Source organism: Schistocerca gregaria, chromosome 10 (assembly GCF_023897955.1).
Source record: "Schistocerca gregaria isolate iqSchGreg1 chromosome 10, iqSchGreg1.2, whole genome shotgun sequence".
In the NCBI taxonomy this organism is placed as follows: Eukaryota; Metazoa; Arthropoda; class Insecta; order Orthoptera; family Acrididae; genus Schistocerca; species Schistocerca gregaria.
The window spans coordinates 83,548,487-83,561,227 of NC_064929.1; the positions used below are offsets into that span (position 1 = coordinate 83,548,487).

At 46.9% G+C, this 12,741-nt stretch overlaps 1 protein-coding gene across 1 annotated transcript in view; it reads right to left on the minus strand.

Annotated features, from left to right (window-relative positions):
- Positions 1-392: 392 nt before the first annotated feature.
- The window catches only part of LOC126293744 (venom allergen 5.02-like), a 50,471-nt gene continuing 38,122 nt past the window's right edge, over positions 393-12,741 (minus strand). The window contains exons 6-8 of the mRNA XM_049987097.1: positions 11,516-11,616; positions 8,640-8,734; positions 393-1,280 (exon numbers count right to left, since the gene is read on the minus strand). Coding sequence (XP_049843054.1) covers positions 1,204-1,280; positions 8,640-8,734; positions 11,516-11,616 — 273 coding nt within the window. The 3' untranslated portion in view covers positions 393-1,203. The remainder of the gene's footprint in view (positions 1,281-8,639; positions 8,735-11,515; positions 11,617-12,741) is intronic.

The window sequence follows — 12,741 nt, forward strand, 5'->3', positions numbered from 1 at the left end:
AAGAGTAGAATATTTTATTTCATGTACTCGTAGCATTGACACATGAAGAATAGGGATATATACTTTAATATCAGATCCCAATATGGGACGGAAAAATAAGACACGGCGTGTACTTTCCAGAGTTCTTAAACTCTGAAATGATATGCTTTCGACCGAAGATGCAATGGGAGGTGAACAATAGGGGAGACGTTTGAAGCACAGAACGTTACGTTTTTAGTAACAGTTCGACTCCTGATCGGCATTGTTGATTTAATGCCGACAAGGAAAGGTTTATGAATGTTCTGGTGAAAACAACATTAAGAAGATCAAAATGAAAGGCCTGCTAAAAGGGGGTACGGGGTGACGTGATCGAGTAAGTAATATTATGCAGGTTATTTTTTGATTCTAAGGCGCGACAGCTTATTGTCTTTTTGTACATAACTGGTGTGAAATGAGTCTCCTGTAATTCGAAAACGACAAGTCCAAACATAGTATACTGGAGATATAGAGAGCACTCGTGAAAGACGTGACGTGCATCCTATTATGAAGAGAGATAATAGTATTTGTGTTATACGTTTGTCATGGTTGTTCTCCTCAGCTGTTGGTTGGCAACAAGAAGTGTTGGTACAAGCTACAGACCTCTCTGAAGATGACAGAAGTGATGGGTAATCTGCTAAAGAAAAGTACGAGGAAAACCAGGCCTGACAATTTTAGAATATGATGTTTATCGATAGCGCTATGATAAGGGCAGTTTAAGACTGCGTTTAGGTACAGTAGTTCTTAATGTTTACATAGGAGCAGAGGAAGAAATTGCGTAGCAAATGGGTTGAAGTAATGGAATGATGACGTGAGGTAAATGCTCCTGGTGATGTAGCGCGATTTGATCCACAATTCTGGTTGTTTTTTTTTTCACACAATGTCGCTTTTGTACAAAGGCAGTAGAAGCAGAACGATTACTGCGAACAAAGAGCAGAATTTCTTCTGAGAACAGAGGCGGCGTGCCTTGAGGGAAGCGTTTAGAGACCGCGGTGGGGCGGCGTGGGAGGTGAATCGGTCCTCCCCACGGTGACGCAGCGTCGTTTCCGTATGGAGAAGTTGCTGGAAAATCTCCAGTTCCTCGCAGCCCACTCCAGCTCTGCTGTGGACAGGCGGTGTCAGCTGGCTAGGCCGTAGAGTGTCGAACCGGTGACCAGCGGAGAGCGTGCGCCTTCGACGGCGGCGTGTTCATCCCCAGAAGGCGGAGAAGCCGCCGAAGGTCGAGTAGCTGCACTGCGACCCCAGCTGTGAGTAGCCGCGCACCTCTGCAACAGACACGAAGAGACCAGGTTGGCAACACTGCCTAGTAATGTCATTTACCAGTAGAATGAACGTCATGTGTGGACGCCTCAGAAAGGCTATACTAGACCGATGCCACTACCAAGTTTTTATAGCTTATGCAGAAGTTAAACGTGTGCTGGACTGAAAACTGTATGGAAGTTTCATCAGGATAAAGCAGTACTGATGTCACACAAGTAGTTTAAAAAAACTGGTCAGGTGTGAGAATCCGAAGATTGTTCAAATGTGTGTGAAATCTTATGGGTCGTAACAGCTAAGGTCATCAATCCCTAAGCTTACACACTACATAACCTAAATTATCCTTAGGACAAACACACACACCCATGCCCGAGGGAGGACTCGAACCTCCGCCGGGATCAGCCGCACAGTCCATGACTGCAGCGCCCCAGACCGATCGGCTAACCCCGCGCGGATTCCGAGGATTCCGTACAAACTTAACTTCTGTATACAGACAGCTCATCCGTCCCACGAATCGAGAATATCGACCATTTTTGCCTCATATTGATATTAAGCAAAGAAGTGAAAGCAGAAGGAGTATAGAGGGTCTATACAGGGGCAATGTTCTTGGGGACAATATTATGGAAATGGAAGAGGAGGTAGATGAAGATGAAATGGAAGATACGACACTGCGTGAAGAGTTTGACAGAGCACTCAAAGACCTGAGTCGAAACAAGGCCCCCGGAGTAGACAACATTCCATTGGAACTACTGACAGCCTTGGGAGAGCCAGTCCTTACAAAACGCTACCATCTGGTGAGCAAGATGTATGAGACAGGCGAAATACCCCCAAACTTCAAGAAGAATATAATAATTCCAATCCCAAAGAAACAGGGCGCTGACAGGTGTAAAAAAAACCGAACTATCAGTTTAAAAAGACACATCTGGAAAATACTAAAACGAATTCTTTGCAGACGAATGGAAAAACTGGTAGAAGCTGGCCTTGGGGAGGATCAGTTTGGAACACGTGAGGCAATACTGACCCTACGACCTACCTTAGAAGAAAGATTAAGGAAAGGCAAACCTACGTTTTTAGCATTTGTAGACTCAGAGAAAGCTTTTGACAATGTTGACTGGGATACTCTCTTTCAAATTTTGAAGATGGCAGGGACAAAATACAGGGAGCGAAACGCTATTTAAAATTTGTACAGAGAGAGTCGAGGGGTATGAAAGGGAAGCAGTGGTTGGGAAGGGAGTGAGACAGGGTTGTAGCCTCTCCCCGATGCTTTTCAATCTGTATATTGAGCAAGCAGTAAAGGAAACGAAAGAAAAATTCGGAGTAGGTATTGAAATCCGCGGAGAAGAAATAAAAACTTTGACGTTCGCCGATGACATTGTAATTCTGTCAGAGACAGCAAAGGACTTGGAAGAGCAGTTGAACGAAATAGACAGTGTCTTGATAGGAGGGTATGAGAAGAACATCAACAAAAACAAAACGAGGATAGTGGAATGTAATCGAATTAAGTCGGGTGATGCTGCGGGAATTAGACTAGGAAATGAGACATTTAAAGTAGTAAAGGAGTTTTGCTATTTGGGGAGCAAAATAACTGATGATGGTCGAAGTAGAGAGGATATAAAATGTAGACTGGCAATGGCAAGGAAGTTTGTTAACATCGAGTATTGATTTAAGTGTCAGGAGGTCGTTTCTGAAAGTATTTGTATGGAGTGTAGCCTTGTATGGAAGTGAAACATGGATGATAAATAGTTTAGACAAGAAGAGAATAGAAGCTTTCGAAATGAGGTGCTACGGAAGAATGCTGAAGATTAGATGGGTAGATCACATAACTAATGAGGAGGTATTGAATAGAATTGGGGAGAAGAGGAGTTTGTGGCACAACTCGACGAGAAGCAGGGATCGGTTGGTAGGACATGTTCTGAGGCATCAAGGGATCACCAAGTTAGTACTGGAGGTTAGCGTGGAGGGTAAAAATTGTAGAGAGAGACCAAGAGATGAATCCACTAAGCAGATTCAGAAGGATGTAGGTTGCAGTAGGTACTGGGAGATGAAGAGGCTTGCACAGGATAGAGTAGCAAGGAGAGCTGCACCAAACCAGTCTCAGGACTGAAGACCACAACAACAACACTGATACTGAGAAGATGTTGGCGCCGGAAATTTCAAGATTTTCGAGGATATTTTAATTTTAATTTCGAAATCGGATAAAAAACGGCAAAAGAAATATCTTTTTCTTGTGATATAATTACAATCGACAATTTTTTTATTTACTTGTCCCGGGAAACCTTGTTACTGGTCAAATTTTATTGTTGTAGACGAACTGTAAACACCCTTAAATTTTTCACGAGTGAGTTTGCGAGCATCAAAATATATGATATAAATGGCCGTATCCTTTCATTGCACTGACATAGAAGCTTGCATTTAATACATCGCTGTAGGTTTCATTATGTAACATAAATGTGAACTTGATACCTCTACTCGATCCCGAAAAAAAAGAGGTCCAACCAGATGGACGAACATACAGTCTGATAATAAACGTCGAAAAACATATTTTTCGTGAGTTTGCTTTCAGACGTTTCACGCCAAGTGGAGCATAAAAAGCGATTCATCTGAAAAGGCCATCTGTGGACACTCCGAGGACGTCCACTGGCTCTACTAGAGTGCAAATTCCACTCTTCCTCGGCGATGAACGGGAGTCAGCACCAGCGACCTACTGCATCGTTTGGTGAACATCCGCTGAGCAGATACTGTCGGTAGCCGCTCGGTATATCTGGGCTGCCGGTTGCTCAACCTTTCGCCCATACGCGTCTTCGCACGCCTGTTATCTGTGCCCGCGGTGGACCACAGTTGCCTTGGCTCCAGTTTTGGATAGTGCCACTTTTCCAAGCGCGGTATACTTCAACTACGACGACACACCAACTATTTACAAACTTAATCATGTCAAAATCGTTTGCACCCTCGCTGCGGCTTTTGCACGTCAGATAAGTCGCTCCGTGTTTGCCTTACGGCGACTGCACTGTTTTGCGCATCCCTCCGACTCGCTCTATATACCCTCCATTGCTACTTCTGCCAACTGCTGCCTGTACGTGGTTATTATACACTACTGGCCATTAAAATTGCTACACCAAGAAGAAATTCAGATACTAAACGGGTATTTATTGGACAAATATATTATACTAGAACTGGCATGTGATTACATTTTCACGCAATTTGGGTGCATAGATCCTGAGAAATCAGTACCCAGAACAACCACCTCTGCCCGTAATAACGGCCTTGACACGCCTGAGCATTGAGTCAAACAAAGCACGGATGGCGTGTACAGGTACAGCTGCCCATGCAGCTTCAATACGATACCACAGTTCATCAAGAGTAGTGACTGGCGTATTGTGACGAGCCTGTTGCTCGGCCACCATTGACCAGACGCTTTCAATTGGTGACAGATCCGGAGAATGTGCTGGCCAGGGCAGCAGTCCAACATTTTCTGTATCCAGAAAGGCCCGTACAGGACCTGCAACATGCGGTCGTCCATTATCCTGCTGAAATGTAGGTTTCGTAGGGATCGAATGAAGAGTAGAGCCACGGGTCGTAACACATCTAAAGTCTAACGACCACTGTTGAAACTGCCGTCAATGCGAACAAGAGGTGACCGAGACGTGTAACCAATGGCACCCCATAGCATCACGCCGGGTGATACGCCAGTACGACGATGAAGAATACACGCTTCCAATGTGCGTTCACCGCGATGTCGCCAAACACGGATGCGCCCATCATGATTCTGTCAACGGTACCTGGATTCATACCAAAAAAAAAAAAAAAAAAATGACGCCTTGCCATTCGTGCACCGTTCGTCGTCGAGTACGCCATCGCAGGCGTTCCTGTCTGTGATGCGGCGTCAAGGGTAACCGGAGGCACGGTCTCCGAGCTGATAGTCCGTGCTGCTGCAAACGTCGTCGAACTGTTCGTGCAGAAGGTTGTTGTCTTTCCAACGTCCTCATATGTTAGGGTTCGAGACATGGCTGCACGATCCGTTACAGCCGTGCGGATAAGATGCCTGTCATCTCGACTGCTAGTGATACGAGGCCGTTGGGATCCAGCACGGCGTTCCGTATTACCCTCCTGAACCCACCTGGTCCATATTATGCTAAAAGTCATTGGATCTCGACCAACGCGAACATTAATGTCGCAATACGATAAACCGCAATCGTGACAGGATACAATCCGACCTTTATGTCAGAAACGTGGTGGTACCCATTTCTCCTCCTTACACGAGGCATCACAACAACGTTTCACCAGAGCAACGCCGGTCAACTGCTGTTTGTGTATGAGAAATCGGTTGGAAACTCTCCTCAAGTTAGCACGTTGCAGGTGTCGCCACCGGCGCCAACCTTGTGTGAATGCTCTGTAGAGCATATCACGGCGTCTTCTTTCTGTCGGTTAAATTTCGCGTCTGTAGCACGTCATCTTCGTAGTGTAGCAATTTTAATGGCCAGTAGTGTAAGCTGACGACAAACGAAGCTGATGTTCACATTAATGTGACTCAGACCCGTTTTGGCACTTTATTCTCAGCACTAGAATCATGATACCGTCAATTTGAACAGTAGCCCTCACATCCTCTCACCGAGACGGCAGGCTCCATAAAAAGGAGTGAAATTATTGGACGTACTTTGAATTGTTATTTTGCGGTACCTCGCGAAGACAAATGCCGTATCTGCTTCGGGGAGGGACGCGTCTGCGACGAGAGTGGCTGTCCCGTGCCGGCTGCTCCTTACTCCGCCGCCGCTCAGCGCACCTGCCACAGGCTGACGGCGGAGGAAATTGCGAGGCGGCTAATTTCCCCGGCAGTCCGCCCCGAGTAATTTCCAAGCGTCGCCGAGGCGTGCTCCGACGACCAATCAGCGTTCCCGGCCCCCACCGCTGGCCCTGGCCTCCCCTCCTATCGGACGCAGGATCTCGCTTTGGTCTCTTGGGAACTTCGAACGTGTAGACGCCTATGAATGCCGTTTTAGGTCCAGCTTTAGTAGCTGTCATACACTAAAGATCCAAAGAAACTGGGACAGGCATGCGTATTCAAATACAGAGAGATATGTAAACAGGCAGAAAACGGCGCTGCGGTCGGCAATGCATATACACTCCTGGAAATGGAAAAAAGAACACATTGACACCGGTGTGTCAGACCCACCATACTTGCTCCGGACACTGCGAGAGGGCTGTACAAGCAATGATCACACGCACGGCGCAGCGGACACACCAGGAACCGCGGTGTTGGCCGTCGAATGGCGCTAGCTGCGCAGCATTTGTGCACCGCCGCCGTCAGTGTCAGCCAGTTTGCCGTGGCATACGGAGCTCCATCGCAGTCTTTAACACTGGTAGCATGCCGCGACAGCGTGGACGTGAACCGTAGGTGCAGTTGAAGGACTTTGAGCGAGGGCGTATAGTGGGCATGCGGGAGGCCGGGTGGACGTACCGCCGAATTGCTCAACACGTGGGGCGTGAGGTCTCCACAGTACATCGATGTTGTCGCCAGTGGTCGGCGGAAGGTGCACGTGCCCGTTGACCTAGGACCGGACCGCAGCGACGCACGGATGGACGCCAAGACTGTAGGATCCTACGCAGTGCCGTTGGGGACCACACCGCCACTTCCCAGCAAATTAGGGACACTGTTACTCCTGGGGTATCGGCGAGGACCATTCGCAATCGTCTCCATGAAGCTGGGCTACGGTCCCGCACACCGTTAGGCCGTCTTCCGCTCACGCCCCAACATCGTGCAGCCCGCCTCCAGTGGTGTCGCGACAGGCGTGAATGGAGGGACGAATGGAGACGTGTCGTCTTCAGCGATGAGAGTCGCTTCTGCCTTGGTGCCAATGATGGTCGTATGCGTGTTTGGTGCCTTGCAGGTGAGCGCCACAATCAGGACTGCATACGACCGACGCACACAGGGCCAACACCCGGCATCTTGGCGTGGGGAGCGATCTCCTACACTGGCCGTACACCTCTGGTGATCGTCGAGGGGACACTGAATAGTGCACGGTACATCCAAACCGTCATCGAAGCCATCGTTCTACCATTCCTAGACCGGCAAGGGAACTTGCTGTTCCAACAGGACAATGCACGTCCGCATGTATCCCGTGCCACCCAACGTGCTCTAGAAGGTGTAAGTCAACTACCCTGGCCAGCAAGATCTCCGGATCTGTCCCCCATTGAGCATGTTTGGGACTGGATGAAGCGTCGTCCCACGCGGTCTGCACGTCCAGCACGAACGCTGATCCAACTGAGGCGCCAGGTGGAAATGGCATGGCAAGCCGTTCCACAGGACTACATCCAGCATCTCTACGGTCGTCTCCATAGGAGAATAGCAGCCTGCATTGCTGCGAAAGGTGGATATACACTGTACTAGTGCCGACATTGTGCATGCTCTGTTGCCTGTGTCTATGTGCCTGTGGTTCTGTCAGTGTGATCATGTGATGTATCTGACGCCAGAAATGTGTCAATAAAGTTTCCCCTTCCTGGGACAATGAATTCACGGTGTTCTTATTTCAGTTTCCAGGAGTGTATATGGCAAAATGAGCATATGCCATTGGTGGCCGGGAGACCCCTGTCGGAGCGGTTCGGCCGCCGCTCCACAAGTTTTCTAACGCCACTAAAGCGACTTGCGAGTGAATGAGGATTAAATGATGATAAAAGACACACAACACCCAGTCATCTCGAGGCAGACCCTGCAGGGAATCGAACCCAGGACACCGTGCGCGGGAAGCGAGAACGCTACCGCAAGACCTCGTGCCACGGTCGGAAAATTGATAATGTAGGTAGTTTCACACTTGCTATTCAGCCCACTGGACTCACATTCGCCAGTAAGGCAGCTGAGATCCCCGTCTCGCCATCCAGATATACGTTTTCTGCTGTTTTCCTAGATCGTTTAAGAGTTGATTGTTTTGTAACGACACGGTCAGTTTACTTGCCTGCTGTTCCCTCAGTGATCTCACGCTGCCTTTGTGAAGACCTTCAAGTCGACGTTAAACCTGAATCTTTCCTGTTTTGTACCCCGAAAGACCGTTACTGAACTATTTAGGAAGGTTCTTACGAGATAAATGGCATCTTTCGTCGAGCAGATTTTGAAAGCAGTCAAGTGGAATAAAGAGGTACAGGGATGGATGGATGGGTAGATAGGTAGATAAAAAATAGATAACCACACACACACACACACACACACACACACACACACACACACACACACACACAGAGAGAGAGAGAGAGAGAGAGAGAGAGAGAGAGAGAGAGAGAGGGGGGGGGGGGAGGTAGAAGGACGATAGAGATATGTGATGAAAACTAATAGGGAGGAGAAAAGTCACAAAAATGTTAGTTGAAAGAGAGAAACTTACCACAGAGTCCAGGGTACCGCTTGGACGGGGAGATGCCTTGAGACGAACAGGATGGGCTGCCCTTCTCGTAAGGGGCTGCTCCAACGACGTTACCTCTGCAACAGCAACAACATATACAACATAATACAACGCTAAACACAACTCACCTCAACAATAACATGTCTCAAAACAACAACCCCCCCCCGTACACACACAGACCTACGACAAATTTCGTAAATGATTGAATGTGATGATAAACGGTACTTAGCATATCCAGTTATTTAATGAAGCAGCTGCAAGACATTGTTGAATTCACACACACAATTAGGTCTCTAGCACGTCCGTCGATAGTGTCGCGTCGCTATTTTCAGTTTTGAGTGAACAATGAGCTCGTAAAGATGCGCAGGGAATAGCGTCTCCCGTCAAGTATGAGGGCCTGGCTAGAGATTTCGCCTGTGTCATGCAGCCCACATAACACAACTGTCGAGCAGTTCCTTCTTCAGAGGGGCAATGAAGACGCTCCTGCAGCGCTGAGAAGTGTTTGATCACCCACAATACAGTCCGTAATTGGCTCCTCCTGAGTCTCATCTCTGCTCACAAGAAGCGCTGACTATGAAGACAAAATTTTTGCACGGACAACGAGCTGCAGACCAGTGCAGATAACTGGCCGAAAGCACAGGTGGCTGCTTTCTATGACGAGGATATTGGAAAGTTGAGACAACACTACGACAGAACTCGAAGTTTGAGCGGCGACTATGTAGAGAAATAGGTGGAAGGTGTACCTAACTGTTGCAAATAAAACGTTTCTGGTTTTCACTGTGGTTTTCATTTCGCGACTGATCGGAACTTTCTTTCTGGACAAGTGTCGTATTTTCAGATAATGTGATGATGCCCTGTCGGGGCAGAACACATCGTTCGTAAGTTAATAAAGAACTTTTTGCAACCTACGGCTGATTTTTAAATAGTCAGAAGGAGTTAATTTTATCTCGTTGCGTATTGTGTTTTCCAAAAAACCGCTTGCTAGTATCTGATTTTTTCGAGAAGTGGCTCTCGTCACTGTTTTGTGCCGTTGTACGTTCTTGTCTTTCAATTTAACAATTGCAAAAACTCAAAATACGCTGTTATGGGTTAGTACGTACTTGCACCAATCTCTTCAGTTCATACAGTAGCTTGTAAAGCATCAGGTTCACTGAAGCGTCAAGACATTGCTTTTTAAACTTCTGTGTTTGTTGTTGACGGTACAGCAAGCGCGATTCCGAAGCAGGCTCGTTGAAGAATTTTGGGGATAAGCTACAGTAGTAAAATACAGAAGCAAGACTGCGGTTATTAAAAGGCAAAGGACATGAAAGTGAAGCAGTAGACGAGAACGTAATGAGGCATCTGTCCTCGATGTTATTTAGTCTGCACACTGGGTAAGCTGTGAAGGAAACTACGAAGAAATTTGGAGACGGAATTAAAAGTTCAGGGAGAAAAAATAAAACCTTTTATGCTCGTCAGTGACATAGCAACCCTGCCAGAAACGAAAAAGGAGCAAGGACGGGAGTTGAACGGAAAGGACAACGTCTTGGAACGATGGTACAAGATGATCATTAGCAGAAGTGAAACATAGGAAATATGGTGCTGTCGAATTACACCGGGAGATACTGGCGGAATTATATTAGGAAATGAGACGCAAAAAGGAGTAAGCGAATTCTATTTGGGCAGGAAAGTGAGCGCTGTTGGCCGAAAAAGAGTAAATTTAAAATGAAGACTGGCAGTGGGAAGAAAAGCATTTCAGAAAAATAGAAATCTGCTAATGTCTGTACGTATTATAAATTAAAGTACCCCGCCACGCTTTTCTGTCTGTATGTAAACGATATTCTCAGGAACTTCTGTAGCTATTTTCATAAGGTTTTTACTATGTTAGATTGATTCACTTGGAAGATTTGTGTGTATAATTTTCACAGATTTCGTACAAATTGGCTGAAGTATGATTGATAATGGTTTTCCATTTGGTCGTGCCTCATGAGAAATTTTCCGGCGTACTCTGCTTACATCGTTTAAGTTGTATGAAAGTCGATATGGAGGAATTGTTCCCCAAAAAAAAGCTAAATAAAAGTCCACGATATCGTATGTTTATCTGTTAAGAGAAATTAGTGATTAGCATGTAAGATATACGTGAAAAGCTTCAACGTAGGTGAGTCATGTGGATTACGAAATACGAATATTTGTCAAAATACATATTGCATTTAAACTCCATTACAACAGTTTACATCGCAAACACTTAAGACTAGTCGTTTAGTTTTAACAAGTGTTTTTAGGCTGGCTGTGTGTAGTTAGTGCTATCCGTGTTAAGCCGATGCGGGTCGCTAGTCATGTATGAAATTGGTAGAAAGTTTTTTCTGATGATGTTTGCCTGGAGTGTAGCCCTGTACGGAGGTGAAACGTGGACAAGAGAACAGAAGCGTTTGGGATATTGTACTACGGAAGAATTGTGCAGAGTAGATCAAATGAATAACTATTAGGTAAAGAACCGAACTAGGGAAAAAGGAAAATTATGGCGCAGTGTGACTGAAAGAAGGGATTGCCAGTAAAGGAAGTGTGTGTGTGTGTGTGTGTGTGTGTGTGTGTGTGTGAGAGAGAGAGAGAGAGAGAGAGAGACGGGGGGGGGGGGGGGGGGAAGGGAATTGCAGAAGGAGACGAAGGCTGGAATACAGTAAGCTGGTTCAGGTATATGTAGGCTGCAAGAGCTTTGCGGTTGCACAGGGTAGAATATCGTCGGAATGACGATCACAACACCAGCCTTATGTTGTCAGATGATCGTTTCTAAGAAAGCGGGTAGCGATTAAAACTTGTGATTAATTAGCAGATGTTAGTGTTAGGTAAATGCAAAATTCCCTAATAACAGGGAGACTTACCCAGGCCCGTAGTTGCAGACGTAGAGCTTGGTGTATCCGCGGCTGCGGTCGTAGAAGAAGCTGTAGCCGCAGCCCACCAGGTACGTGTCTCCCCACACCAGCTGCAACACAACACGGGGGCCGTGAGGGAGCAGCCGGTGTAACCGGGAGCGGCAAATTCACCGACACACTATGACGCTGCACATCACGCGCTGGATGTCCCAAAACTTTACGGACACGACAGGAAATTTGGAGAGGGTGTTAATTTTATACTGTAGGTATCGCTGAAGAAGTGATTTTTCGAAATTCCTCCCCTCTATGTCGGTACAGGCCTCGGAAGGCCCAAAGGTACAGACTGACTGCCGTGTCATCCTCAGGGGAGAGGCGTCACCAGATGCGGATAACGATGGGCATGTTCCAGTGTTTTTGGAAATTCAATCCCAAAGGCGTGAAAGAGGGCATGGAGGTTTTTATGAAAATGCTTCGTTATATTACAACAATTTTAGAGCTAAATACACTACTGGCCATTACAATTGCCACACCACGAAGATCACGTGCTACAGACGCGAAACCGACAGGTAGAAGATGCTGTGATATGCAAATGATTAGCTTCTCAGAGCATTCACACAAGGTTGGCGCCGGTGGCAACACCTACGACGTGCTGACATGAGGAAAGTTTCCAATCGATTTCTCATACACAAACAGCAGTTGACCGGCGTTGCTCTGGTGTAACGTTGTTGTGATGCCTTGTGTAAGGAGGAGAAATGCGTACCAATACGTTTCCGACGTTGATAAAGATCGGATTGTAGCCTATCACGATTGCGGTTTATCGTATCGCGATATTGCTGCTCGCGTTGGTCGAGATCCAATGACTGTTAGCAGAATATGGAATCCGTGGGTTCAGGAGTGTAATACGGAACGCGCTGCTGGATACCAACGGCCTCGTATCACCAGCAGTCGAGATGACAGGCATCTAATCCTCATGGCTGTAACGGATCGTACAGCCACGTCTCGATCCCTCAGTCAACAGATGGGGACGTTTGCAAGAAAACAAACATCTGCACGAACAGTTCGACGACGTTTGCAGCAGCACGGACTATCAGCTCGGAGACCGTGCCTCCGGTTACCCTTGACGCTGCACCACAAACAGGAGCGCCTGGGATGGTGTACTCAACGACGAACCTGGGTGCACGAATGGCAAAACGTCATTTTTTTCGGATGAATCCAGGTTTGTTTACAGCATCATG